The following is a 26,216-nucleotide window of genomic DNA, read 5'->3' as shown; positions in this document are numbered from 1 at the left end:
TCTGTTACCTCTTGGTAGTGTCATGATTACAAGACAAAGCTTGTTAGAAAATCACTATTTGATGCCAGGTTAACTGATGTGTTGGATTTTCTTCTTCCTCCTCTTCCATTATTTGAACGATCTGTTCAATGAGGATATTCTAAGGGTCAATAACTGACCCCTCTTCTTCTTGGTGGTTTATGTGGTAGCTCATCCTGTACTGAACCTCTGACCAGACCTCTTTTCAGTATTTGACTTCTTGAGGCTCCTTTTCCAAGTTCTGTGATTTTGTCACAATTATTTGCTATGCAAACCTTATTTATCCTCTCTAGTTACCTTTCTACCTTGAACACTATGGATATGCCAATTAATGCAGAGATGCTCCAATAAACTCACAAGAATCTATTCCCCCAAATCACTGCAAAACTGTGTAGCCAATATAGGAGCTAGAGATGTTGACCACTAGGATCCTCTGAATTACATTCTTTTTTTTTGCAGCTGGCCAATACAGGGATTGAACCCTGGACCTTAGTGTTACCAGCACCCTGCACTAACCAATTGAGCTAACTGTGAATTACTTTTTAATATTAGATTACTTTTTCCAAATGCCCAACCACGAGGAATTCCAGACTACAGAGGTCATTGTATTGGACTTTTCATAAGCCAGGACCACCCATGTTGTTAAAGCTAAGCTAATGACATTTCCACAAAATGTCACACTAAGTCCTGTGTGTCATGATGAATGGGACATAGTCTATGCATACTTGGAGCTTTTCCGAGGTGAACTCTTCTGGGATTTAGCCAGCAACTGGCCTGGAATGGCAGCTTAAACTCTTATCAACTGTGCTATTTCAGAGTACTGGCATTCTCCCATGACATCTGCCAGGGTGTCAAAATTTAACCTGCTGCCAAAGCAAACTCCAAAATGAACACAGTCCTTATTTTCTCAAAAATCAAAACAAACAAAAAAACCCAAACAACCAGAGATTTATTTAGTTTAACATCTCCCCTGATCTAATGAGAAAGACGTCAAAAGAAAATCTAGGACACATACACAAGCACTCACCCCCACGAACCCAAATAACTAAAAGAAAAAAGGGCAAAGTTCTGTTCAACAGAGAAAATTATCTTCGCTTCTGGAAGATGTTTCCACGTCCCATTCCACGTCCTCTTCCTCTTGCAGCCACTGAAAGGGAGGAAGAGAAAGAATGAGACCAGGTTGGCGTGGTCAGTGAGCGCTCATGCCTTGGAGCAGCAGGAGCCTTAGACATCAGCGCTGGAAGGGACCCCCCAAAAAAGCCACCTGTTCCAACATCGCCCTGGACCATCACCTTTCACAGGGGAGACAGAGACCCAGAGAGGGGCTGGGGCTGGCATCAGAGCAGGAGTAGGCAGCAGACTCCTGCCTTCTGGTCCAGCATTGCTCTCTATAAGAGGATGGGAGGCAGGGCTGTGAGCGAAAGTGGTCTGAGAACCAAAGAGAAGCTGCATTCCCAGGGCTGGCCGAGGGCAGCTAACAAAACATCCACAGATGCATTTAATTCACTTTTTAAATTCTGAAACAAATATACTTAAGCATTAACATCTGTTAAATCTGGGAGAGGGATTTTATTATTCTTTGAGCTATCCTGCCTGTAAGAAATATTTCATAATAGCAAAAGCAAAGCAAAACAAAACAGTCCCCATACAAAGGGCACGATGAGACTGCTGTTCTTCTCTATGACCCAAGGGGTCCTAGGAGGGAGATCCTTGAAGGACAGATGAAAATACTGATGGCTACTAACTGAAGCCTCACCCCTCTGCTCTTACAGAGCCTGGAGCTATCCTGAAGAGGAAGGGAAGTCACATGAGAACCCACCTGCCTGCTGGTAGGACCAGAGCAAGGGGTTGGGAAAGGGACAGATGGTTCAGGCAGAAGTCAGTGGGCCTGTGCAAACTCACTGCCAAGTGCCTTTTAGTGCACAGCCACTGGTGTACCTTTTGCCGGAGAAGATGGTGCAAATGCACCAGAACAGTGAAAGCAGCCCTTCCCTGAGGAAGCAGAGTCATAAGGGCAAGAGACCCAGAATTCCTGGTTCTATCTCCCTACAACTGCCTCTTGTCTAGGAAGGGCAAGGAGATACTCTGATCGGTTTTTGGGAGGGCATTTTGAAGGATTACACTATATAATGTTCAAACTCAAAAGCTACCTCACATAAAATATGTACAGCTAATAAAAAAACCGACAGAGAATCCAGCACCTTCCCTGCCTACAAACCTTTTTACCACCACTAAGACAGTTTCTAATGACTGCACTTGCTTTCTTATCTAATTAATGTGACAGAACTTTCCAAGGACCGAAATATAAAACTTGACTGGGCTAACCCAGAAGGAAAACCAGACCAAACCCCTGGGAAAAGGCTAGTCCCACTTTTGGAATGTGTTAAAGGAAGGATTTATTTTCAAATATAAGAAATTTTGAAAACAGAAGTCCAGCCCCTTTTAGCAGGTAAAGACGGTTATTTCAAAACTGCTTATTTCTTCTCTGAAAATGGACCTCCCCTGTTAGCATCTTTTCAAGTACATGCTGGGTGTCAATCCACACAACCCAGTCTTTCTAGGAAATACTGCCCTACTGCTTCCTGAGTCGGCTCATCCACACTGTGGGGTGTTTGCTCAGCACACTCAACAAAAGCAAGCTGCCCCCAGAACTCTTGCATAGAACTTCTGGAAAGGAAGGACCTCCTAGAAATACATTATAGATTAATTAACTCTTTAAGACAGGGATCCCATCTCTTTTCTAAAGTGCCACTTTTTACAAAAGCCCTGTGACTGGGATCAGGTGAGGCAAGACAGAGAAGGCAGGGCAAGCCCCCATTGTCTCACAGGATATTCCCAAAGCCACAGAGAAAATGGGTGGCAGCGGGTATGGAGATGGCTAAGGAAAAGCCACCCCTGTCCCCAGACAGTAACAGGGCTCTTTTCTAAGAGATACAAGACAAGCCTTATTTTAAAACCAGTGCATGAGGAACACCTACCTTGAGCCTTCAGAATAGCAGCTTTCCCCCGGCCGGCCCCTGAGCCTTGGTTTTTATTTTTCATGCTCTTTAACATGGGTGCATTTTTCAACATGTCAGGCAAAATCAGAAAGCGGATCTTGCTGCCACGTATGTACACCTGTTCCAGCTGTGCCACTCGGCCATCTCTGTACGTGACTGTGATGTTGGACATCTGAAAGAGAATCACCAGCTCATCAGTAAGTGTCAACAGCACCAGCCTCAGTGGCACACAAAGAGGGGGAGCCTTGACTGGTGGGAGGGTGAAGTCCAGAAATGTAGAAATTGACATCATGAAATAAAGGAACCAGGCAAACCTAGTGAAATACCACAACAATGACTGGCTCTCACTGTGTGTGCCAGGGACTGCACTAAGCACTGCACATAAAGGGTCACCACAATACCTCCAGAGCAGGTAAGAGCTCCCCCATTTTTAAAGATTAGAAAAACCAAGGCACTTGTCCAAGGTCAAACAGCCGGAATGCAGGGGACTCCAGATTCGAACAAACTGGCGGGCTCCAGAGCCCTAGCTCTGCTGTACTGCCTTTGTGCCAGCACATGAAGAGCTCTTGATGGTGATAAACCCATACTGAAATGGCTTCAAACTGCTTGTCCAAGCTGTGTCCTCTCCTGCATTTGCATGACACTCAGACTGCAAAGGCACCACGAAGGCCACTAGCGCACCCCAGATACTTGTGCATCTCTCCCAGAGTGCACACTCTAGAGGTGACTAAGGACTGAGAAGTGGACGTAGCACCATAGTACCTGTACAAAGGGCCTGAAATACTGGATGGGTGTGAAGCAAGAGCTCACACAAGGAGAAGAGAGGGCATTTGGCTGGAACCTACAGGATACAAGGACTGGAGCAGCGGAATTGTGACCGAGGACAGCACTGTCACTTAAGAGACTACGAGAGCCACTCAAGTTTGCAGACAGAGGAAGGACTGACAGGACTAAGGGAGCACTTTGGAAAGATGAACATGCCAACATGGATAGACTAAAGGAAGGACAGAGGGGGAGGCTAGAAGTGAGACCAGCCGGGAGACCTGCTTGGTATAGGAAGGTGACACAAGTCTGTCAGCACCAACCTCAAAAGGCACATTTACCAGAAAAAGTAGCTTATTTCAATGAGTCTTCTGGATGGAAGAGAGAGGACTGTAATTTATTCAGAATGGGTCAAGCCCACATAGTGGAGAGATGTGCTGTCTCCTCCAATTTCTGTCTAGCTTGTTGCCATCTTATACCCACTTGCTCTTTACCGCCCAGCCTCTGCTTGAGCGCCCAGAATGAAAAAAGAACAACAATGCTCTAGGGCTGCTCCTACTATATCTGCCAGGTGGAATGGTTTCTAGAACCTGCTGTCCCTGTTCTACCTTCAGGGGCAGGCAACAGGTCCCCAGTTTCCAATAATCCTTCTGCTCTAGGCTCTACACCCTGAGTTGCTTAACACTTTTTCACATAGTTCCTAAGTCCTTGCCATCCTGCTCTTCCCTTGAAGAATACCATAACCTCTGGTGCCACAAATGAACACCAAGTATAGTTATACTGCCCAAGAGAAAAACCTGGATCCAACCCGGTCTCACCAATACCAGACACACCTCTGACTCAGAAGAAGACAGAGAACAGGCCTGAGCACCTATATGTGAGACTCAGCTCTGCCATTTGTCAGGGGTGTAACCCTGGGTATGCCTCCAGGCTTCTCTGAGCCTCAGTTCCCACACCTACAAAGTGAGAAAAATACAATATAAGAAAGCTTAACATTTACTGAGCACTTACTAACGCTAAGCACCAGCCCAGGTGATTTCCCATAATAACTCATTTTCACCACAAAATCCTACAAGACAGATGAGCCAGATGTTGCCATCCCCACTGGAGAGATGAAGCAGCATGGCCTTCAGAGGCAGATCTGTCCCTGGAGGTTCATGCCCATATCCACTCTACTCTCCTGCCCAAGGTTATACCACACCTACATGGCCTAGCTGGGATTTGAACCCAGGTCTATCTGACTCTTAACCACTGTCTTATTTCCTGGAATTGTTAAAGAGCAAATTTAAACAAGACAAAGTATGTGTAAATGCAGCCTCTATTACCTAATATATAACAGAGACTCACTAAATGTTGAGTCTAACTGACAGTTAAAATGTTTGTAAAGCTGTTAAGAAAAGCCCAACAATACTTAATCTAGGCATTTCCACAGATGGCCTAGCTGAAGCAGGAGAGTCCAGTATTATCTGACTCCTATTCCAACCCTAAGAACCAGGCTCACTACCACTCTCATGCTTTCTCTGCAACGCCAGTGGAGAAATGGCTGCACTGTGAACAAAACCCCACACTCCACCCACCCGCCCCCCACAGCTTGCTAATAAGCCCAAGTTGTGTTTGCATCATAAGCTGAAGGCAGCGACTTTTGAGTGGACTGGGTTTTAATGAAAGTCAGGCAGGAACACCCAGTTTAATCAACTCTTCTAGACTGCCACAATGAAAGACAGATGGCATAAGCCAGGAACCTAACTAAAATGACATCCTGGGGGAGAGAAAGAGAATCATTATAGGACAGTCAAAGTTGTGTGAACTTCTCACATACCTAGTGCCAAGAGGGAGAAGGCTACTACAGGACTGTGAAGGAATGTTGGGGAACCCCAGGACTGTAAACATGCTAGAAATGTACACACTCTTTAGGACAATTTCATACATACACAAAGGTGTATATGCTCGGTTGCCACTGATATAACAGTAATATCAACTGATGCCATCCACCTATCTTTGTTCTTAGGAAATGCACACAAAAATATTACGGGGTAAAAGAGAGCATGATGAATGCAATCCACTCTCAAATAGTTCAGAAAAAAATATATAACGTGTGTATATTTTTTATGTATATATAAAAAAATAGATAAACTTTCCTGGTGTTAGTTACAGGCAGTTTTCTACTGCCCTATCATGTGAGAGAGAGCTTCTTTTGAAGAAAAATCCTGTAGTTCCCCTTTTGACATTTAATAGAGGCAGGATGCTTCAGGCCCACAGTGAGTACACATACCCAAGAACAGAAACTTCCCCATTTGAAGTCCTCTAAGTCATCCATCCCCAACCCGGGCAGAAAACTGGAGATGTCCCATTTCTGCTATAAACAAAAATCAGCTAAAGAGGACCACATGGAGACCCACAGGAGGCCTTGTTCCTGCCATGGGGCCTTTACAGGATGCTCACAGCAACAAGAGCAGGGTACCGTAACCCACTGGTGATGTCACATCCTGCAGCACTGGCCACCAGACAGTGCTTGTGCTGCTACTATAGGGTACGGGGAGTGGGAAAGCAAAACTCCCTGACTTCCCAGCCAAACTCGGATGCACAGAAGAGCCTACACCCTCTGACCCAAATAAGCACCATTTCAGGGACTTTATCCTACGTTTCACACATGCATGAATACCAATGTCAGAAAAAGCACCTTAACAGGCTACCTTAAAAATACCTGAGGGACCCTAAAAGAAGGCGTATTTTTGTATGGTGATGTTGATGAGGACCATCATCTAACACTGTCTCCCATATCTGAGTGCCAGGGAAATATGCAAAACTGCTAGTTTACCCTATGGACACTGTGCAGCTCAGAACTGATTTCCCTCTCCTGGTCTTACACCTGACTGTACCTTTATTAAAGGTACAGGGATTCAGGTTTACATTTTTGGGTAATGACTGCCTGACTTCTTTTTACTTTCTGCCCAGCTTACCTGCACCATGAACTATCTGTCTAGTTTTATCCTACCATATAGTTTTTGTAAGCCATCTCTAACTCTTTCTGAAAGAGGAGAGCGTAAAAAGTAAATACTAAAAACCTAAAATACCTGCAGAGAAAGAAGTCCATGCCAATAGTGGTTATAGTGGGATTCGCTCAGCTGTTTTCCAAATCTCTTTGGTATGCTACCCAGTCCACTTTTATAAAAGAAAATGTTATTAAAACCCAACATCAGTGCTGGCCGTTAGCTCAGTTGGTTAGAGTGCACTGTTATGACACCAAGGTCAAGGCTTCGGATCCCTTTACCATCCAGCTGCCCCTGAAACAAACAAACAAAACCCAACATCAAATATCAGACACTAAACCCCAGCTGCCCTCTGGTAAAGAACAAGCAGAGAAAGTGCTAAGAGGATGCCCTCATTCCCAAAGGGCAAATGGACTGGTGCCAGGAAGGAAAGACAGCAGGAGGCACTGCAGGAGCCATCAGCCTGAGACGTGTGAGCGAACTGTGCTCGGTGTTCACCCACCGCCAGTTTAGCTCAGCCACAGCCTGCAGGGTTTTATTCAATATTCTTAGGTTTTAGCAGACTCAGTGAAGCCTTGGCATCTTGGCAGGGGCAGTGTTAGAGACTGAATTGTGTCCCTGTAAAATTCATATGTTCAAGTCCTAATCCCCAGTACCTCAGAATGTGACTCTATTTAGAGACAGAATCTTTACAGACAGAATTAAGTTAAAATGAGGTCATTAGGGTGGGCCTTAATCCAATATGCCCAGTATCCTTATAAGAAAAGGGGATTGGACAGAAACACTACAGAGGGAAGACCACGTGAAGACACAGTGAGAAGACAGCCACCTACGAGTTGAGAAGAAGCCTAGAACAGATCCTTCCTTTATGGTCCTCAGAAGGAACCAACCCTGCCAACACCCTGATCTCAGACTTCCAGCCTTCAGAACTGTGAGAAAATAAATTTCTGTTGTTTAAATAACCCAGTCTGTGGAACTGTCATGGCAGCCCTAGCAGACTAACGCAGGCAAGGAGGCATGAGGCTGGCCCCACCATCGGACAAGCATTTGACACAGATCTACTCATTTCCTCTGCACTAGTTTCTGAGGCCAACGTGCTATTTTTATCCCTGATTTAGAGTAGGGAACAGAGGGTGAGGAATGTCCAAAGCTTACCCTAAGTCACACTAAGTGGCAGGCTACAACCTGATTCCAGGTCTAACCCCAGGGCCTGTGCACTTGCATCACATTGACTGCGTCTCTGAGAGACCAACGAAGGCCATCTGGCCAGACACCTTCGCATTACAGATGGGAAGTCTGATGGCCTGGAAGCTCAGCAAGTTGTCCAAATAAATACAGCTAGTTGAATAAACACACTACCCCCAGCCTTGCATTATAGCCAACAAACTAAAATGCCTTAAAACGGATGAGGATGCCTTAAGCTCGATCTATGACTGATCTATGAAAGTGGCACCTCACAAAGGCAAAGAGTACTAGAGGCCAGGCCCTTTAGGGCACAAATGCAGCTGTACCTCCCTGAGCCCTCCTGCTGAAGGAGACAAGGTACCACAGGACCTTCAGAGTGCCCACACCATCTATCTCTATGGCATTGACACTAAGGAGATAAACCTGAGCCCCCAGATTTCTGCCTACTCGCCTGCCAGGGAACTGCCCCAGCTGGTCAACCTGGCAGTAAGATGACAGATGCTCAAAGCTACAGAAAAATCACAAATAATGAATAAACCCTGCAAAGCAATGAACAGTTAGAACATGTGAGGCACTGAGCTAGCTACTGCACATACATAAGTCATCTCATCTTTATAACAGCCCAGGGGTGTGGATATTATTCCTATGGCAGTCCTTGGGAGCATGCTGCTCATGTCTCCCGTTAAGAGAGAACATGCTGTGAAGAGTGCAGGGAGCTGCCACCTTTGGGATTTACCACAGCATTCACCCTGAGGCCACTCTCTCCCTAGGCTGCCGGCCAATGACTGCAAGGATACCAGAGCCAGGCATTTCTGTCCCATGTGAGACTCCTGTAATAAGCAATTTCTGCTTGGCTGAGACTTCCTCAGAGCTACACTGCTGTCTAAGGCTCTTCCTGCTCAATCCTCCTTCCTTTCCCCTCTCCTTTCTTCAGGCAGACCAGCATCCTAGACTGAAAGCTCTCCTGCCTACTTCAGTTCCCTCATTCCTTTATCCTTTACGGTCATTTCTCCAATAAATCTCTTGCACATCTAATTCTGTCTTGGCATCTATATCTCAGAGGACCCAAAATAACACTATCCCCATTTTACAGATGAGGAATCTGGGTGATTAATATACCTAAGGTCATATAATTACAATTCAAACTCACATCTCTTTGATTCCAAAGCCCAAGCTCTTAAAAAATGGTTTAAAGAACAAAGATGTGTGCAGACACACTTTGTAATGCTATAAAAATTCACATGATTGTAAAAGGCAAAGTAGTGCTATGTACCATATGCACTATAGGCTATTCCATCATTTATTAGCAGAATAACGTCCAGTATATGAGCCCTTTAATTTCATTCTTCCAATTTTATGGGTGACAAGACTATCATCAAACCTATTTCCCCCACAAGGTAGTTGCCATAATCAAATGAGATTCTTCCTCAAAGAAAAAAAGACAAACACAGTATGTGAGTGATAGATTCTGCTAACTGCAAAGCATGTGGGGGCAAATGAATAATGGCCCTGAACCTGCAGGAGTCTACCAAAAGGAGTAGCACCACTTCTCTCATATAGGCCTATAAAATATGGGGGAAACGATTATGGTACGGAGAAGACAAAGGACAAAGTTAAATGTTTCAAACCTCCAGATGGCTTTTCTCCCTCACTTTCTCCCTTGTTCATGCCCACATCCCCTGAGCCTATAACAGTGCCTGGCACACATTAGGCACGCAGTAAATAACTGCTAAATGAGAACAACTCCAAAGACCTCCAAGATACAGGCCCATGTTTCCTCCACATCCTCATGGCCTCATGTGCAAAGCAGGGTACCTGGCAGTTCATGTTGTCCTCCGCTTCAATGAGCTTCCCTCGATATACCTCGCCGGTGTTTGTCTCACATGTCACAATGTGGCCCTCAGCCTCGTGCAGGACTTTAATCGGCACACCAATAGACATCTTGGCAGGAAGAGAATTCTACAGTGAGAGAGACAAGTCAGTTCATCTTTCAAAGCCTCAGAAAGTATGTTGCACACACCATACCTCTCTCAAGGCCTGGCACTCCATAAAACTTAGCAAAGATGCCAAAGCTGCATATTCTACAGAACAGAAGCTCAGCTCCTGGCTTGGAGGAATCTATCTGGCAAACATGCAGGATGTGGGGTGAGGAAGAACAGTGAGCTGGATAGAGGGAAAGCTAGTGGGAATGAAGAGAGAGTGTCTCCCATCTACCTCCCTGCTACCAAATATTCCTTTATCTTCATCAAAATGACCATTAGCTAATAGTGTGTGCATGCTGTGGAAGAGAGGGTTGGAATGCATGTGCTGAACAATGTATTTGTCAATCCATAGTTGTGGGTGACTCCATTTTGCGAACAATGATATAGAACTAAGCTGTCCAATACAGTAACCACTGTCCACACGTAGTTATTTAAAAATCCCTGAGTTACACTCAATGGCCACATGTGGCTAGTGGCTGCCATATTGGATGGTGCAGATATAGAAAAAAGGACCGATCAAATCTAGGAGAAGAAACTGTGCTTTTAATTCAGCCCTTTGACCCTTCACTTACTTCACCATAAAGGCTAAAGAGAAAATGTCAAAGTGCTCACAATTTGACAACGTGTAATAAGAAGGAAATGCTTATCTCGGAGGAAAAACATAATCAAGGCAAACACTGGACTTGACCTAATTAAATCAGTGAACTTTTTATTCCGAGAGGAGCAACGACTCAAGGTTGGAACATATCATGTGTATTCAACTTAGGAAGAACAGGAGACAGGGAAAGAAAGGCTCTCCTGGTGAGGATCCCAGGCTTTCAGCCTTAGGAGTTTAGATTTTATGCTGAAGACAGTGGGGAACCACTCACTACAGGATTATAGGTAAGGAATGAACCAATGAAAATATAGCAGTATTTACAGAAGGGATCGAATGCACAGTTTAGAAGCTGAGAAACTTATTAAAACTTCTGCAAGTGTGGAAAGCATAAGGGGACCAGTGCCTGAAAGGGAGCTGGTGGCAGAGATGCAAAGAACTTTAAAAAGGATGACCCATACAGGATTTGGGGCAAAGAGGTAATTGGCCAGAAATTATTTCAAGATTACTGCCTGGATGAATTGAAAAATACTGACTTGGAGAAGCATAGAACCTGAAAAGCATGTACTTTGGTGCGGAGCTAATGAACTCACTTCCAGGCGCTAGTGAGGCGACGCTGATGTTTGGGTGGCCCGCGCTTCCCGCTCTCTTCCCTCCCCGACCCCTTAGAGATCCTCTTAGCGAGTTCTTCTCCAGCCCCCAAGCCCCCCACGGGCGCCTCGGCCTCCCCTCGCCCTTCTACGGCCTCTCCTCACCGGCTCCGGCCTCCTCTTCCTCGGTACGGCGGCGAATGCTGTGACCGCGAAGGCTTTAAGCAAGCGAATGGCGGACCCCGCGCTCCCAGAATACCGCGCGTTCCCAAAATGCCACGCGCAGTGTCCGCCCCCTTCCTTTCCCCAGTGGTGAGCGCGGTCTCTCCTCCAATTCCTCCTCATTCCGCCGGCTGGGAAACGCGGGCTCTGGTACGATAGTTCCGGCACCGGAAGAGAGGGCTGATGACCGGACCCGGGAACCGCCGGAAACACCGACCCTCGGCCTGGCAAGGGAAAAGGGGTCTCTCAATTCCAAGCACCCCACACCAAGGACAGCCAGGACGGCAAGGCGGGAATCCGGGCCCTGGGCCCTCGGATCGGAAGCAGGCAAGAGTGGGGCTGAGGGCTAGGACCCCCCCTCACAATTTAACCTTTGGATCCCGTCATGGCCAGGTAAGGGGCGCCCTGAGTGAGGCGAGGTGTCTCATTGCACGGATAGAGAAACAGGTGTAGAGCAGAGCGGCGGCCGACCTAGGGTCGTCCCTAATGGGAGTCAGAGTAGGGCTGCCTAGAGCCTCAGCGATGCATTAAGCTGGGCCAAGGTTTACACCTGAGGCTGGCCAGGGAGCGGGGCCCGGCAAAGGCGGAGCTCGCTAAGGGGAAGAGCCTCTGGGGGGGCCAATGTTCGTGAAGCTATGGAGCCTCGGGGCGGGGCTAGGGGCAAGGGGTAGGGCTTCCGGGGAACCGAGCCGGAGAAGGGCCTGCGCGTCTGCACGAGGATTGGGTGAGGGGGCGGAGCCACCAGAAGCCGAGAAGGCAAATGGCCCAGGCAGGCTATCAGGAGGCCGGGGGCCTCTAGTAATCCAAGCCTGGGGAAAGGGAGGCGGGGCTTACGGAAGGGGCGGGGCGGGGCTTGGGGCGGCCCAGCCGCCTCTTGCAGTTCTCCCCACCGCGGCGGCTGCGGAGGAACTCGACTCGCAGCGTCCGTGCTCCCACTCCAGCTGAAGCCGAAGCTGCAGCCCGCTCCGGGCCGGGGCCATGGGCGCCCTGCGCCGCTCGGGTCATGAGGACGGAGGCGGAGGCAGCGGGGTCGCCGCTGGAGCCGGGTCAGTGCCTCTCTAAGGGCCCAGCCCGCACCCTGGGGCACCCCGCCCTAGCGCGGGTTTAGGGTCCGGCCGCGCGACCTTGGGCGGACTCCCGCCTCGGCCTTCCTCACCCCCTCCCTGGTCAGTTTCCTGATACTCCGAGGGCTGGGACCCTAGTCAGCTCTGATAGTGATCGTGGTGAGAGGGTCCAGGTGGCAGGGGCTCCATCTTCCCCAGAAGCAGAAAGTCTTGCTGGAGTGCCTTAGGGAAATTATAGAGGAACTGAGGTCGAGAAGGGAAGGGAGCTGGCCGAGAGCACCGAACAATGGGAGGGCTCCTTCTCCTGCCCTCCCAGACCCAGCGTCTTGTCTTGCTACAGTTCACCCGGTTCCTTCTTCCCTGAGGTGGCCTGATCCCTTTTGTGGTAGAAACCAAGAATGGCATGCAGTGCCTTGGGCCTCAGTTTGCTTGTACAAGAAGTAGGGGAGGGGAAATCACGATTCCTGTTCTGCTTAAAGGCACGGCGTTGATGAGAGAGGGAAAGTGCTAGTTAAACTGTAAGGTGTGGGGCTAATTCATGGGAGAGGTCAAGAACATGTGGTACTGTGGCATCACACCTAGGGAATGATCTCTTGTGATTGCAGCTTGGAGTAGGGTGTGATGCTATTTGGAATTTACATTACTACTCTTCCAGTTGTCTAACTCTGTGATCTTAGACAAGATAACTGTCTTTCCTGAGCCTCAGTGGAGTAATGGCTCACCTTTGTAGGGAGCTTTCTGTGAGGCAGGCACCATACTAACTGGTTTACATGCAGTGCTTCATTAATCCTCATAATGACCCAGTGAAGTAAGTTATCACTGTTATTTGCACTTTTGCAGATGTGCAGACTGAGGCCAAGAAGGGTTAAGTATCCAGGGCCAGTGGACTGCCTTCCTTCCCTATCAACAGCCACCAATTGGAGCCAGGTCAAGATCTTCCAGGCAGACTCTAGCTCTCAGGTGGTGCAGTTTCTTGGCTCCAGGCATCAACATCTGGCAGTGGCTGTGGGCTCGGAAATCTAAAGCTGTTATTGGGACAAATGCCAAGGCCTCGCCTACCCTTATCACTCCCCACAGGAGTATCTTTGGGTCCCTACGGGCTGACCTAACCATGCCGACTGGGGATGGCCATGTGGGGATGTTTAGCCCTGTGGAGATTTTCAGGATCAAGGGCTTCTAGAACTCAGGGCAAGCAGAGAGGAGCAGGCAGCTAAGTTTCTAAGGGACCTAGAGAGCAGCTGTCCTACACCATATTTTACAGCTGGGCACAGGGGAAGGCACAGACAGGGACATAACCTGGCAGAAAATGGCCCAGCTAGTTGGTGCCAGAGCTCAGGCCACAGAGTAAGGAGGAAGACTTGACTAGAGGGCTGTAGTCTGGAAGCTTGGGGGATGGAGGGAGCACTGTGGTGATGAGTAGGCCTGTACATCTCTAGGGATAAGTTCTTTTTGGAAAATGCTTTCCATTCACTAAGTATGTCTGAGTGCCTGCTCTGGGCTGAGGGCCAGGGGGAGGCCCATGCAACCCCATTACTACCTGCCACTGAGGAATTTTCAGTCTATCCAGTAGGAAAAGCAGATACCGCCTTAAAGACTGCAGGTTGAGGGACCCTGAGAGGGAATGGGGCCAGAGCATTTGGATGTTCAGAGATGAAGAGCAACATTCCAGACAAGGGATATGCAAGAGCAAAGGCTGGGGAGTAAACAGCCTGTCTAGAGGGGAAAAAAAAGGCAGTTTATGGCTACAGTGGGGAGTTCTTGAAAAGAGAGGCACCCCACCATGATAACATAACACCCTACATAGAGTTCTCCCCCCCAATCAGCCCATTGCGGGGAATTTTAGAATATGAGTCCCTGGAAGTCAGGGCTTGGATGTTTATTCACCTTTCTGTCCCCAGAGCCTACACACAGTGAGTGCTTAATAAGTTCATTATTTCCAACAAATGTTTATTGAGTTACTACTGAGCATCAGACACCAGGCACCAGGATGACAGTGAATAAGATTAGCAAGTTTCCTGCTGTCTTAGTCTGTTTGTGCTGCTATAACAAAAATACCTAGGACTGGGCAATTTATAAACAATAGAAATTTATTTTCTCACCATTCTGGAGGCTGGGAAGTCCAAGCTCAAGGTGCTGGCAGGTTCAGCGTCTGGTAAAGGCCTGCTCCTCGTAGATGGTGCTGTCTAGATGTCCTCACATTGTGGAAGGGACAGAGAGGGGATGAATGTTATGTCACATGGCAAGAGAGCAGAAAGGCAAAAAAAAGGCCCAAGCTAATTCCCTCCTGCCGTTTTATAAGGCACTAATCCACAATGGGGATTTAGTTTCAACATGAATTTTGGAGGGGACACATTCAAACCATAGCTTCTGCCCTCAGAAAACTTACAGCGGAGACAGAGTAGCTTTTTGTTGTTGTTACTTTCGCTAAGCACTGTGAAGGAAACAAACAGGATGCTGTGAAGGAGGGTCCCCTCATCTCTCAAAGACATAGTCAGGAAAAACCTCTCAGAGGAAGAGATTTTGAGCTGGGATCCAAATGGCTAAAAGGGGCAGTCTTGAGAACCGCAGGGTGAAGAGAATTCCAGACAGAGGTAGCAACATGTGCAAAGGCCCTGGGGTAAAATGAAGCCTAATTGGTTCATAGGGTAACTGGAACACAGGTGAGGACCAAAGTGAGACTGGTGGGGCCCAGGTTGGGCAGGGCCCTGCAGCCCATGGTGAAGGTGAGAACTTTATTCTAAGAGCAATGGGAAACTGGGTGGGATCCCTTAGGCTGTTGTGTGCAGAGATGGGATAGGGGTTGGGGGTGGAATTTGTGGCAGAGGACAGGCAGAAGTCAGGCAGGACTGAATTCATGGCAGTAGTAGGAGACAGATGTGTGAGGGCCTTGATTGAAGGGCCTGGGTTCCTTTCAGAGGCACTGGGGTAAGGGGAGGGAGGGGAATGAAGCTTCACCTGGCTTGGGCTCTGGGAGGAGGGTTTACATCAGCACCTGCGAAGGGCTTCATACATATTCTTGTCCTGAGTGCTCACAGCACCCTGAGGTCTAGCATCTATGAGGGTCCATTTCATAGAGGACGAAGCAGGCCCAGAGAGGTCAGGTGATTCAGCTAGTGGGTAGCCTGCCTCGCCCATCCATCCTGCCTTCCATGGGCCTTGCTGCAAACCCCTGGGGGTGAGAAGTGGAGAAGAAAGAGCCAGGAGCAGTTACAGGTCCCTGCCTCCTGGGAACATACAAACAGCCCAGCAGGGCATAGACAAGCTCGATGCAAGGGTCACATCTTATGAGCTCGGACATGAACCCAGGCCTGGAGGAGTGCAGATGAGGGAAAGGGTGTGGTCAGCCTGGGATCAGGGTAGGCCCTGGAAGCAGTGGCATCTGAGCCAGGACTTGAAGGCTGGGAGAGGTTGCACATAGGAGGATAGGAGCTTGGGACTCAGACACAGGCTGGCAGGTTGGAAAGGCCAGGATGGACTCCAGGATTTATGAGTGGCCCCGCTCCAGGAGAGCAGTGGGAGCAGGGCTGGCACAGCAGGCAGGCTCTTGGGGTGGCTCTGCAGGGAGCTGGTCACACAGTCCAGGAGAGGCCCCAAAGACCCCTAAGATGGGGAAACGATGTGGGCTGGGTTTTTACATGCTGAATGGGCGTCATGAGTGAGTAATTAGTGGTGACTGGCATTCAGAAGTCCCTGGACCCTGTACTTTGTCCAGATTCTTGGGGTGGCAGAGTAGGAGGGTCCTGCAGGACACATGTGAGCTCGTCCCACCTCAGGGCCTCAGCAATGCTGCTCCTCTACCTGTGCTCCCTGACTCTCACCTCTCTAAGTTACCCCCTTCTTCCCCCGCCATCTTCCCTAGTGTAGGTCCCTGTTATTTTCTTACGTTGGCTTGTTTTTGCTGTCCACCAGGACAGGGACCTTGTTTGTGTCACTCAATGCTGTATCTCCAGTACACGTGCCAGGCACTTACTGGGCTCTTGGGAAATATTTGTCTATTGAATGACTGAATCAGACCAAAGTCCCCCACTTTAGTCATTGCCAAACCCAGTCCAGCAAGAGGAGTCAGTTGCCCAGCCCAAAGCCAGCCAGTAGCAGAGCCAGGACTAGATGCCCAGGTCAGGCCCTTTCTGCTCCACCTCACAGCCTGGTGAGGACAGACTGAGAGGTTGTCCAGGGATGGAGGTGGATAGAGCTCACAGGAGCATTCCATGTGCACAGCTTATGTAACAGGCCCTTCCTCCTAGCCATAGTCTTCACACCTTAGCGGTCCTGGGGGTTCTGGAATCAGGCAAACCTCCCGGGGCCTCGAAAACTCAGAGATGTATATCTGCTGAGTGCTTCCCATGTTCCGGCCCCAGGACAAAAGCAGAAAGCAAAACAGTCTGTCTTTGCCTCCTCAGAGCTCCCACCAAAAGAAGGGCTCTGAGAGAGCGCTGTGAGGGACTGTGCATGCACATGGAGGGGGGCTAGGCGTGAGGGGGCAGTACCATGGAAAAATGATGTCCAAGGCTTAGGCACCTGGGAAGCCAGGAGTATCCAGGCAGAGAGACCAGCTGTACAAAGGCCCATAGGGGTGAGGGATTGTGAGAGGTGAAAGTTCTGCCCAGAGGGCAGCCTGGTGAGGGCGAGGGGAGGTGAAGAGGCAGAGGGTGCTGGGGCAGCATCCATGAAGGTATTGTCTTAAGAGATAGGGGAACCAGCCCACAGGAGGATTTTGAGTAGGGCTGATCTGCTGTGGCTGGTATTTTGGGGAGATCATCACTATTGTAAGGAGATGAATGGCTGTGGGAAGGCCCCTCGGCAGCCTCTGTAGGGTCTGGGCAGGAGGTGATGATGGTGGCTCCTATGGGGGTGGGAGTGGCAGTGGCAGGCACTGTGCTGAGGGTCTGTGACCTCCCTTCATTTCTGTGCAGGAGACTTTGTGCAGCTGCCTGTGCCCATTATCCAGCAGCTCTACCACTGGGACTGTGGCCTGGCCTGCTCCAGGATGGTGCTGCGGTGAGTGGGAAGGCCCAGGCCCTGCCCATCCATACCACATGCCTTGGCTCTGAGGAGACACAGAGAGAGACCTGGGTGGTATTCATTGTCCACATGGCTGTTGTTGGTTGGACCTTGCAGGAGGCCCAGCTTCCTGCCAGGCCCAGTCCCATCTGCAAAAGCAAGCAAGGAGTGGACCAGGCCTTCCAGATTTCCACTTTAGTAATGCCTGGGGACTTAGGATGGTAAGGAAAGTCCCACGTGCCCAGGCCTGGCACACAGAGCAGCCCTGTGATTGGACCAGTATGCCGGCCATTGAACTGAGGCTGCATGAGTATCACAGGAACCTTGACAATCAGAGCCAGAAGGGATAGTAGACATTGCCTTGTACAAGAGTTTTCAGTTGGCTGCATGGAAGCCCAGATCAGCTTTCCCCTTATCTGTTTTACATCCTGGAATTACAGGCAAGATGGGGTTCAACAAAAGGGTTCTGTGCCTAAAATTTCAGAAACTGCTGATGTGATCCAAGGGCCTCATCTTAGAGACGAAGCTGGTGAGTCCAGAGAAGGCAGTGACTGGCCTAAGGTCACAGAGCTTGCAAGAGATGCAAGAAGCAGAATCTAGGCCCTCGACTCTGGGGCCAGGACAGTGCCCCAGGCAGCCTGGCCCCTTATAGCCCTCAGGTTGTTCTCATGCAGTGTGTAGGCAGGACGTGGGGTTTTGTGATGAAGGAGCTCTGACAGTGGCTGGTAGACCCGCGGGTGGAGGATAACCTGGGCCAGCTTCCCATTGAGTGCGAACCAACCTCCATGGCCCGTCTGCCTGTAGGTACCTGGGCCAGCTGGACGATGGTGAGTTTGAGAATGCCTTACAGGAGCTGCAGCTGACCAGGAGCATCTGGACCATCGACCTGGCCTACCTGATGCGCCACTTTGGCGTGAGGCACCGCTTCTGTACCCAGACCTTGGGCGTTGACAAAGGTTACAAGAACCAGGTGAGCAACTGGCTGCCGGGCCGTCCTGCATGGGGCCACAGAGGTGTAGGGCACTGACTGGTTCCAGTAGTTGGAAGAGGGAGTGGTCAAGGCCTGGACAGGCAAGTGGGCACCCAGGTGTGCAGAGACCAGGGAGCATTGGCAGGTGGGCTATAGGCAGGATATGTGAGCTGTTCAGACCAGGTGAGATTGAGTCAGTCCGCCCGGAGGATCTGAGCATTGAGTCCTGGCTCCTGCTTCCCTTTGACAGCACTCAGAAGATGTGCAGAGGAACATTTCAGCGCATCTTCTTGCATCTTCCCCATGTCCATGTCACTCAGCACAAGGCAGGCCCAGGGCCTCAGACCACATCATTCTGACCACGTCTGGCCATCATTTGCCCATTTTCTTCCTTCTCAATGGCACAGCCATCTCTAAGCTGAGTGATATTCTGGAAGAAAAACCAAAATATCATCTTTCCTTTCCTTTTTTTTTTTCTTTTGCAAAATAATGCTAACACAGTTAGCTGTGCCAGCACACCAGTGCGTACTCCCTCCCTGCACAGCTAGAGCCAGTCTTGCCTGCCCCAGGGGCAGATCTTGGCCCAGCCTCCAAAACTTGGCAGAATAGAGTCACTGCTGGCTTCACTGGCAAGAGGGCTGTCACACTGTGGCCAGTGCTGGTAAACTTAACTCTCCTTTGAACCTTCTGGGCCAGGGGAAGAAGGTTAATAAATCTGGCCCAGTCACCATCGCCTCAAGGCAGAGAAAGAGGCCCAAGAACAGGGTCTCTTCTGCCTCCTCCATGGGGGCTCTGGCCCCCTTGGGGTCCCTGCACCAAACAAACTATGTTCCGTGGACCACACCTGCCTAAGCCTACCTGTGGCCAAGCCATCCCTGGTGGTCTTAGGCTCATTCTCTCTTTACTCATTCACTATAGGCTCCTTCTCATGCCTGCCGGAGTGTACAAGCCCAAGGGAGCTGACCTGAGCCCAGCTGCCCACCTGTTCCTTGAGCATCCTCCTCATACCTCTGTGTGGTCCTGCACACTCCCTGGCTCAGGGCAGACATGGCTTTCTGCCCAAGCGTGTTTCATGTGCCATCTATCCTGGCAGGCATCTCCTCTGCTCTCCTGCCGTCCCTACCTTCATAACATGCTCTTGACTCCACGTGGGGTAAGGGTGGCCAGGCTGGCAGCCACTCCAGCGTGCTCTTCTCTCTTCAGTCCTTCTACAGGAAGCACTTTGATACAGAGGAGACCCGGGTGAATCAGCTGTTTGCACAAGCCAAAGCCTGCAAGGTGCTGGTGGAAAAATGGTGAGCTGCCCCCTGCCCCACCCTCCTCACAGGCTGCTCACCACAGACTTGCAGAGGGGGAGGCCTTGGGATGGCGTTTGGGAATGGCTAGGACTCAAGTCAGGCAGAACTGGGGTTTCCTACCCGGGTGGCCATGGGCACTGACTTGCCCCCTGATCTTTGGTTTTTCCATCCATAGAATGGGGATCAGTGTGGCTGTATGACTTAGGCTCTGTCGTGGGGTGGATCCTGAGTAGATGCTGGAAGGACAAGTGAGCAAGACAGCTGTGGCCAGAACTTAGGACCCCTAATGAAGGGGAGGTGGCCAGAGGAACATGCTGGCACAGTGATTAACAGGGAGCAGGGAAGACACAAGGTGTAGGCTGTCTAAGGAGGCCTGGCTCTCAGATCTCCCCATGGGCTGCTGTGACCTTACATGGGCCTCCGCTTTCTCATGTGTATGCTAGGGGCTTGATTCAGGCAGACCATGAGAGCAGCTTGCCGAGATGCAAGTGGCATTCTCCAGGCTTGCTGTGGGGGCTGTGCTCAAGCCTGCTGCCTTTGGTCCCCAGCTGGGTTCCCTGGGACCTGTCTTCTCAGGTTTCTTTACAGATTTATGTTTTCATTATTAACATAATGTAACTACAAAATTGGTGATTTGGAAACGGATGAAGGGAGAATGTCTACTCATCTTTTGGCCAAATGAGCATATATTGGAAGGAAAGACAACGAACGTTTATTTAGTGGGCTTTAACAAGTGCTGTCTCATTGAGAGGGGAAGCTCTTGCTGTTCCCAAACTGAGATGGCCCATGGTCACCCCCAGCATATTGGCTGTGCCATGATCTGAACCCAGCATTTCCACACCCACTTTTCTTTCCAGCCCAGTCCCTGCTTTTTTTCTGTAGCTGAAATCCTACATCTTGTACACACCATTGGGAACTCAGCCAGCTATTTTGTTTCAAAGACCAATGGAGAAATGGCATGTTTCCTTGGCCAAGGTAGCAAACCCGACTGCCACATGACTTGGCCATGCCTGGAGTTGGGCCAGGCCACAGGGTGCTGACGCTGCCCCCCGAAGAGATGATTCATGAAGGAGGGCTGCAAGTGGTGAGCAACCCCACCAATGAAGACTGGCCCTCAGTCTAGGGGACCTTCCCCAAGCTGCTCCTGCCCCTTCTGGTTTTTTGTTTGGATTTGCTGCCTACTGGAGGGCACAGAATGGGGCAGCGCCTACGAGTCTGCCTTGGGCGGCTCCAGGCAGCCACCACTGCTGAACCAGGGGATTCCCCTGGAAGTGCTGCTAACCAGCCCTTCCTGGAGAGTCCCTTCTGCCACAATGGGCCTTAGAAAAAAAGGAAAATAGCCCTTTGAGAGAAGCATTTGGTTTTGAAACTGGTGAAGCCATACTTGGCTCAGATTTGGTGAATTAAATTAGACTGGCAGCTTCCACTGTAAACCACACATGATTTAGGATAAAGGAGAAGTAGGAGCTTGACAAAAAAAATTCACTACTCAAGCCGGGGGTTGGGTTCTGTGTGCTGCTGCAGTGGCCCTGGACTAGGCCCATCTGGAGCTGACCTCCTGCCTGCCCTTCCTGACAGAGCCGTTCCTCCTTGTGCGCACTCAGAAGTCCCCCCCACACCCGCCACACACACACTGGTCCCATGCTTGGCCCTGGGCTGAGCCTAGGCCACGGTGACAAAACAAGATATTCTCACCTTTAAGGAGCTCAGGGAAGAGGGAAGATGAGCAGTCTCCAAGCTGCGTAACACAGGGAACACGGGTACAAGCAGAGATCCATTGGAGAGATGGGGAATGGGGGCCCAGCAGCACCAGCTGACCCCCCTCCCGCCCACAGCACGGTGAGCGTGCAGGACATCCAGGCGCACCTGGCGCAGGGCCATGTGGCCATCGTGCTGGTGAACTCGGGGGTGCTGCACTGTGACCTGTGCTCCAGCCCCGTCAAGTACTGCTGCTTCGCCCCCAGTGGCCACCGCTGCTTCTGCCGCACCCCTGACTACCAGGGCCACTTCATCGTGCTGCGCGGCTACAACCGGGCCACCGGCTGCATCTTCTACAACAACCCAGCCTATGCTGACCGTGAGTGCTGGGTGGGCAGGGCAGGGCCCCTGCCTGGTCCCTGCATCTTTCTCCTGATCAACCTGGGGTGGCCAAGGCCTCTCTCCCTGCCTTTTCCTCAAAGCTCCTGCACCTCCTGGGCTCCTGTTATCAGGGCCACCCCTCTGGCCATGCAGGCAAACCAGCCACAAACCTGCACCCACGCTGGCCTCCTCCACACCCCAACCACCCCTCCCTCCTATACCATTAGCCCCATGCCACTGCCCAGGTCCCCACCTCATTGTCTTATGCCATTCAGGTTGCAGTTCCCCCCACCTCGAGCCCTCCCAGGATAGCCAGCACACTCAACAGAAAGGAAAGTCTGGCCAGACCCATCCAGGCCAGCCCACTGCCCTTGGGTGCTGGGAAGGACGACCCTGACTCACAGATTTACCCCTCCATGTGGCCTGGAGCATGTTACTTCCCCCCTCTGGGCCTCACTTTCTCCATCTGCTAATCTGGGGAGGGATCAGAGAAAGCTCACAAGGGCTGGAATAGGCAAGGCAGGCTTTCTGGGGTTCATGAGTTGAGGGGTAGCCAGGCAGGTGGGACATAGTCAGACCCCACCCAGCTCCCTGGGCACTGGCGTGGTGGGTGCTCTCCCCCCACCCACTGACCTGCTTTACCTTCCCCACCCCCAGCAGGAATGTGCAGCACCAGCATCAGTAACTTTGAGGAGGCCAGAACCAGCTACGGCACGGACGAGGACATCCTCTTTGTCTACTTGGACAGCTGACAGCAGCAACCTGGTGTGGCCAGGCCCTCGGACCCCAACCCCACCCTATCCTACCCCACCCCCAGCAAGCCCACTCAGGATGCCCTGGCCCAGGCCTGGGGCTGCTGGTGCTGGGATGCAGAGCTGCAGCCTCAGCCTGTCTGACAAAACCCCAGGGAACTCTGAGAGACTGTGGCACAGCTGCTGCATCCACCAGTGCTGTGTGTTGTCATGCCGCTTACCCCAGAGTGCCTGCTGGTTGCTGGAGGCATCCCCAGAGCATCCAAAGGGAGTCTTCCCTAGGACCCCAAGCCTGACTCCAACTGTGCCCAGGGGAATTTCAGCCCCGAGGGTGCCCTTGTTGCCTTTGAGCTGGACCCAAGGTGAGGGGAGAAGCCTGAGCTGGTCTCCTCACAGACCTTGCGACTGAGTCCTGGAGAGAGAGGTTGTTTGACCCAGTGTCACTTGGCAGGACAGCATCTGCTTGTTTGGATACAGCATAGCCAAACTCAAACCTCTGTGGGCTGCTCCAAGCCCCTCTCTTCTGGGAGTTCTGTAGACGCCCCTATGCCCCGTGGGGGATGCTACCACCACCTCCTGCCTCCCACTGGGCCCAGGTTTCTGTGGCTGGATTTTGAGGGCTCTGACCTCTGCCACGTGGCATGGACACACCTCACAGCCACTCCACCCTGAAGAGCCCTGGCTCCTGGGGACTCTGAGGTTTCTGGAAACCCTCCAGGTACTCCAGCTCTGTAGGGGAAGGGCCCTTGGGGCATGGGGTGGGCCCAAGCTCTGTTGGTATGCTCTAGGAATAAAAAGCTGCCCAGGCCCCAAGGAGCCCCTACACCCATGAGGCCTTCTGACACCAGCCTAACTCCAGACAGTGAGACCCATCCTCAGAGTGTGGGGAGCCCCAAGTCTCTCGACACTGGGTGCTAGGACGTGCACTCCTGAAGGAAAGGCAGGGGACAGCCTGTGGTCTCCTGCCTACCCTGGTCCTCATGTCAGGACCTTTTGCACAGAACACTGGGTCTCTTCTGTCTTGATCAAGAAAGGTGGTGCCCACCCAGGATCACACAACACAGCAAGTAGCAGAGACTGGAGTTATTTCCTTCCTCTTTTTTTTTTTTTAGTTGGGTGAGAGGTATTTGTTTTTTTGAGATTTAAGTTTCTATTCTATTTTTTTTTTTTTTTTTAAAGATGACCGGTAAGGGGATCTTAACCCTCGACTTGGTGTTGTCAGCACCACGCTCAGCCAGTGAGCGAACCGGCCATCCGTATATGGGATCCGAACCCGGGGCCTTGGTGTTATCAGCACCGCACTCTACCGAGTGAGCCACGGGCCGGCCCTCTATTCTATTTTTGACAGGTGAGAATCACCTTCAAGTGAAACAATAATAGTGAGATTGCAGGTACTTTGGAACCACTAACGCCTCTTTTCACAGGGCAGTTAAGCCAGCCCGAGTTCTTTTTCAAAGAGAAAGGGACTCGGCTGCAGTCTGAGTGCCAGACCCTTCACCTTATAGACGAGGAAGCCGGCCTAGGCTGGGGTGAGTCTGCCCAGGACAGTGGTGGAGCTGGGTCTAGAACCTAGGTCTACACCTAAAAAATAAGGGAAATAGATTATTCCCAAAGGGGCTGGGGATACCCACCCCATATGGGCTATCTTTGGCAAAGGCACAGGGGGAACCCCAACAGCGACACCATGCCTGAACTTCTGGGTCTTGGTCTTCCAGTGCCCAAGACATGGCATAGCGGCAGCTGCTGCCCCTCCCCACCAGCTGGCCCCTCCCCCAGCATGGTGGCTGTGAAAGACAGAGGTGGGCTCTGCTTATGAGGTTTGTCAGGCCACCCAACCACATTGTTCCTGAACACCAGATGCAGCCTTTGGCTGAGGGAGAGGCGCAGTTAGGTGGGCTGCCACCCTGGGTCTCAGAGACTAGTGTTGGCTCTAGACTGGTCTCATCTCCATTGCCTTAATGCTGGGTGGCCTAAGATCCCAGGGAGTTCTGGCTGCAAGCGAGGAGTACCACACGTGGCAGCTGTGGGGTGTGGGCATCCTCAGGAGAGGTTCAGGTAAAATTGTGACAATAGCTGTATGAGAGAAACTGAGGGGAGGAAGTGAAGCTTTCAAGATGGCTACATGTGAATGAGACAATACACACACTGTGGGGGCTGTCATGAGGAGTGACCCCTTCGGAGACTGGTCGGAGCACCTTAGTCCAGTCAGGACAGTTAGAAACACTCAGTCCCAGGGCTCGGGGAATGGCTGCTCAGGGCAAGCCACAAATTAGAGGTCACCTGTCTGTAAGATTAGTGAGAAGGCTACCTGCCCCCAAGACCCATCTGCCTAGGGAGAGTCACGGAGGCAGGACACAAGCAACACTTGCATTCTTGCACAAGTCATGAAAATGGGCTGGAGAAAGAGGCTGGACATTAGGGACTTCTGCCTACAGCATGTGGCACCCACGACTTCCCAGCCTGTCCACATGCTGGGGCTCAGAACAGCCTCTGAAGCCACGCAAGACAGCTGGCTTTGTTCACTCTAGCCACAGGGGGATGAAAGGGATCTTTTGCATTGCAGAGATTTTATACATAAATATATTTTGTTTGTAATGAGCCATTCTCAATAAACGTTCTCACTGTAAAATGATGGCCACCCGGCCAGCCTTCACAAAGCTTCATTAACCTGCAGAATTCCTGTCTCCTTCCCAGGTTGTTAGCACACGTGCATGGGAACCCAGGTCCTTGACTTACCATACCCATTTTGAGCTGGGTCTGGAATCCCGTTTTCTGCCTTCCAGGCCCACATTCCTCCTATTCATGCCTCAATGCTTGTGTGAAGCCTGGACATAACACTGGTGGAGATGGAAGGGCCTTGAGCTCAGCTCAGCCATGGTTCTTGAAGAGGGCATGGGGAGGCACTACCTTGTGTGGGGAGGAGGGCCTGGATAGGCTGTGGGGAGTGAGGGGACAGTAGGGCCTGCAGAAGGGAACAGAGGGGTAGCGCAGTGGACAGGACTTGAATCCTCCCTGCATCCTCCGCCCCATACCAGCAGCTCCCCTTATCTGCCGGATACTGGTCTCATCTAGGATTTCATCTGATAATTGCATTTTAGAATTCCACTTCGGAAAAAGGAAGTGTTTGGAAATCCTGGGAGACCTGGCAGCTTCAGACCTGCCCTAGGTCCTCCAGGGAGCTAAAAGAACTGGCTTCTTGGGTAGGACCCAGGTCTCCCACTTGTGCCCCCATCCTGACTGCTGCTCTGCCCTCCTGCCCCCACATCAAGGAGACAGGGTAACAGGCATTCCGATCGGGGTCTTGGACTCTCCTTTAAACCAAGAGCAGCCCTGTAGACATAACTTCAGCTGAGCAGCTGAGGCAGCACCAGTCACCGTCTGCAGGGTGCCCAGCTAGTGTGTGCCAGGCAGCGTCCCAGGTGTTCATGTATAGCCATCTGTATGTGAACACTAGTAGTGAGCTTGCCCTTCTGTGCACCTCAGCTTGAGCCTCCTGCCCACCTCGAGGAAGGGGCCCCATCCTGAATGGGCACATCTTGGGTTGTGGGCTCTGAGTGGCCACTGAGTGCAATTATGGGAGACAAAGGACAGAATGAGGGAGACGTTGAAGCAGGAGTGACAAAAGTGGGTAGGGTGGTGAGCCCTGGGTGAAGTTGGCTGCCCAGAGCATGAAGGGTGGGGATAGTGGGGGCACAGACCAAGGACTCCA

At 50.9% G+C, this 26,216-nt stretch overlaps 2 protein-coding genes across 3 annotated transcripts; one reads left to right on the top strand and one right to left on the bottom strand.

Annotated features, from left to right (window-relative positions):
• Nucleotides 1-943: 943 nt before the first annotated feature.
• Nucleotides 944-11,394, bottom strand: SNRPD3 (small nuclear ribonucleoprotein D3 polypeptide). Its single transcript, XM_063086666.1, has 4 exons — nt 11,287-11,394; nt 9,770-9,913; nt 2,997-3,189; nt 944-1,165 (listed from the first exon to the last, which is right to left on the bottom strand). Exons 2-4 carry the CDS (start codon nt 9,893-9,895, stop codon nt 1,104-1,106), a joined length of 381 nt encoding a protein of 126 aa, XP_062942736.1. The 5' UTR covers nt 9,896-9,913; nt 11,287-11,394; the 3' UTR covers nt 944-1,103.
• Nucleotides 11,395-12,236: 842 nt separating this feature from the next.
• On the top strand, nt 12,237-25,136 carry GUCD1 (guanylyl cyclase domain containing 1). 2 transcript variants are annotated; one of them, XM_063086664.1, is made up of 6 exons: nt 12,237-12,389; nt 17,321-17,405; nt 18,213-18,378; nt 19,582-19,673; nt 21,512-21,753; nt 22,416-25,136. In XM_063086664.1, exons 1-6 carry the CDS (start codon nt 12,347-12,349, stop codon nt 22,505-22,507), a joined length of 720 nt encoding a protein of 239 aa, XP_062942734.1. In that variant the 5' UTR covers nt 12,237-12,346; the 3' UTR covers nt 22,508-25,136. The 2 variants fall into 2 exon arrangements, with proteins under 2 accessions (XP_062942734.1, XP_062942733.1); XM_063086663.1 differs by having other exon boundaries at nt 22,413-25,136.
• Nucleotides 25,137-26,216: the final 1,080 nt, after the last annotated feature.

Source organism: Cynocephalus volans, chromosome 2 (assembly GCF_027409185.1).
Source record: "Cynocephalus volans isolate mCynVol1 chromosome 2, mCynVol1.pri, whole genome shotgun sequence".
NCBI classification, from domain to species: Eukaryota; Metazoa; Chordata; class Mammalia; order Dermoptera; family Cynocephalidae; genus Cynocephalus; species Cynocephalus volans.
The sequence above is the reverse complement of the archived record's forward strand: the minus strand, read 5'-3'. Positions and strand labels throughout refer to the sequence as shown.